We start from the raw sequence: 2,872 nt of genomic DNA on the forward strand, positions 1-2,872 counted from the left end.
TTGTTTTTAAGTACAGCTGTATTTTTCCTAGTGAAGAGGTTCACTTGATTTGTTGCCAATAAAGGATAATACACAGTAGATTATTAAATCCTACTCAATTACTGGAAAGCTTTTGTTGAAGAGTAGGAAATATTTTCTCACAATCATCTATTTGAGCAGTATGTTGTGAAGTGCTTTGTTCAGGAAGCTCAATGCATAATGCATGAATCTGAAAGCCAACGATATTTTGCCCGCTGAATATGCAACCCAGCCCCGGGCTTTCCTTTCAACTGTCTAGCAGGACAGAGGTACGATATCTAAATCACACCAACCTGTCAACGGCGATGGCCAGTAAGGCATTGGTAGACACATAGAGAGAGACAGTCCTGAGGTAGTTGACGGAGGCACACAACACTTTGCCATGATCCCAGGAGAGTTGCTTGACCACGTAATAATCCACCAAGAAAGGGCAGCAGACCACAGCCACTATGAAGTCGGAGATGGCCAGGTTGGCGATTAGCAGGTTGGTGAGGTTCCTGAGTTTCTTATATCGGGCCAGAGTGGCTATGAAGAGGAAGTTGCCGAAGCCGCACACCAGAATGATGCAGACGAGCACGGCTCCGATGACGATGGTGGCCACGAAGTAGGCCAGTCCCTGCGTGGTGTCCGGCATCTCCTCTAAAGGAACACCATAGTCCATGTCGTAGAAGTCAGTGTAAGTGTCGTGAACGTCCAGAACGGGCACCTGACTATGAGGGTTCACGAAGACGGCTGCCAAGTGAGTGATGTTTGCGTCCTCCATGGCAGAGAATTCAAGAGAAGCCAATTGAGCGCTGTTGATTTCTGATGGGTTTCTGGTGTCGTAAAGTTCACTAGTCTTTTTCTAGCAGTCAGTGGTCATGACCCAGGAATGTTCTTGTCTTTTGAAATGGTTTCAGATTGCATTTCCAGGAGAAGAAAGCAGGAGACAAGCCACATATTAAACACTGACATTAATGTGTGGCAAATAATATTATGTCTATCTGAGTTTAAAGAGCAGTTCACTCAAAAATGAAACGTGTTAGTGAAAAGAAGTCTTATTCTAAAGTAAATCTGTTCACAAAAGCATTTGAATGAACTCATCAACTCACTGACTCACCACAGCAGCACTAGATTAAATCATTATTTAATAACTATAATTTCTGTTTTTCACATTAAGCTATCGCATGGCTTCAGAAAACTTGCAATATAGCTTTTATAGAACTTTTATGATGCCTTTAATTTCTTGAAAGCCTCGTCTCCCCCCTCACTATAACTGTATGGAAAAAAGCGAGCAGATTATTATTCACAGTTTCATCATTTGTGTTCGAAGAAAGAAAATCATACAAAGTTTTGGAACGGCATGGGGGTGAGTGAATAATCATAGATCTTCAAAAAAATAATAAGCAGAAATAAAATTATACATCTTTGCAAAGCAAAAACCTTTGGATTGTAAAACATGCCATTTTGAAAATGTCTCTCTCTTTAAACAGTTTAAGGTCTTGCAATAAGAGACTTAGAGCGAGATTAAAAGAGTGTGATGCTTATTTCAAAGCAGAAATTTGTCATTTTACATTATTAAACATTTTGCCGTCCTGGCACCACAACAACATGTAATATCCTATAAACATTCTGCTTTAACTTAATATGAAACATGCATAAACAATGCATTAAAAAGGTATACATACTGCCTTATGATGATATATATAATTGTAATCACGGTCATTATACATTATCACTTCATAGCATATAAATGATAAATAGTATGATGCATTATAACACATGAGCTGAATGTTGATCATTATTTTGTCATGATGCACCATATGCTTTAATGCTATAATCAGAAGAGGTAGTATGATGTACGTAGCCGTTCTTACAATTTTAGTCTTCTTGAAATTAAAATCAATATTTCTGTCTGCTGCCCTTTCACTTAATTACATTAGAGCGGTTTATGCTGCAAGCTGTTCATGATAGCACTAGTAGACATCAATAATTAAATATTACACAGTTTGAGCTGTAACGGTTACAACTAAACATTTAACACTTTGTCCAACATGATGTTGAATATAAATATGACCCTGTGCCGAACGATGAAGTTTCCTCATCCCGTGTTGAGACTAAACTTACCGACTTTCAGGAGCTGAGAGACGCGTGTCATTGTGATGTTTCATCAGTCTCATCTGTGGAACTCACGAGTCCTTCACACACATCAGCATCTCTCTCCCTCTTGTGGCAAATGTGGACGTCTGCTCACTGCCGTCTCCAGTCCTCGAGCGCGGATTCCTCCCACCTGTTCGCTGTGCAGGTGTGACGCGTCTTTCGCGTAAAGCCAAGAGCCTCTGCAATACTGCAAATGAATCCTTCAGTTAAAAGCTCAGTTTGTAAGTAGGTTGCTCGTTCTCTGCCGTCTGACCTTAAAAAACTAAATGTGTTTTTTGAAGCATCTCCACTACCTTTTTGTTAGTCCTCTGCTGGGAACCGTGGACTGTCTAGTGGCCAGAGGGAATGAAGATGTTCTTCCTGGTAGTGAAGAATTGATCTGTGAATATCACCACCACACCATTCTTTCATTATGTCATTTACACTATTAGAGAGCAGCCAGCTGCTGTTTCTGGAGCCACATCAACTCCCTGGTGTTAGAGACTAATTCTATTGATACATTTTCATTGAGACGTTTGAATTGTTGTGTCTAGGAAGGTTGAGATACAAGTGAAGGCACTGATTTATTAAAAAGCCATCATAGCCAGAAGGATAAACCCTATTTTCTATTTAAATAAATAAATAAACACACATGGTTTAAGCATTTCCACACATGCTAACATAACTAAACTCAGGGGCGGATTTAGTGATTTGGGGGCCCCAGACAAAATACAGG

The 2,872-nt window shown here is 39.9% G+C and overlaps 1 protein-coding gene across 1 annotated transcript in view; it reads right to left on the minus strand.

Moving 5' to 3' along the window:
- LOC107576059 (prokineticin receptor 1-like) overlaps positions 1-2,218 on the minus strand; it is a gene marked incomplete at its 3' end in the record, with an annotated part of 10,782 nt that extends 8,564 nt beyond the window's left edge. The window contains exons 1-2 of the mRNA XM_016262327.1: positions 2,125-2,218; positions 312-899 (exon numbers count right to left, since the gene is read on the minus strand). Coding sequence (XP_016117813.1) covers positions 312-781 — 470 coding nt within the window. The remainder of the gene's footprint in view (positions 1-311; positions 900-2,124) is intronic.
- Between the last annotated feature and the right edge of the window lie 654 nt (positions 2,219-2,872).

This window comes from Sinocyclocheilus grahami, unplaced genomic scaffold, assembly GCF_001515645.1.
Source record: "Sinocyclocheilus grahami isolate Dianchi unplaced genomic scaffold, SAMN03320097.WGS_v1.1 scaffold3161.1, whole genome shotgun sequence".
Taxonomy (NCBI): domain Eukaryota; kingdom Metazoa; phylum Chordata; class Actinopteri; order Cypriniformes; family Cyprinidae; genus Sinocyclocheilus; species Sinocyclocheilus grahami.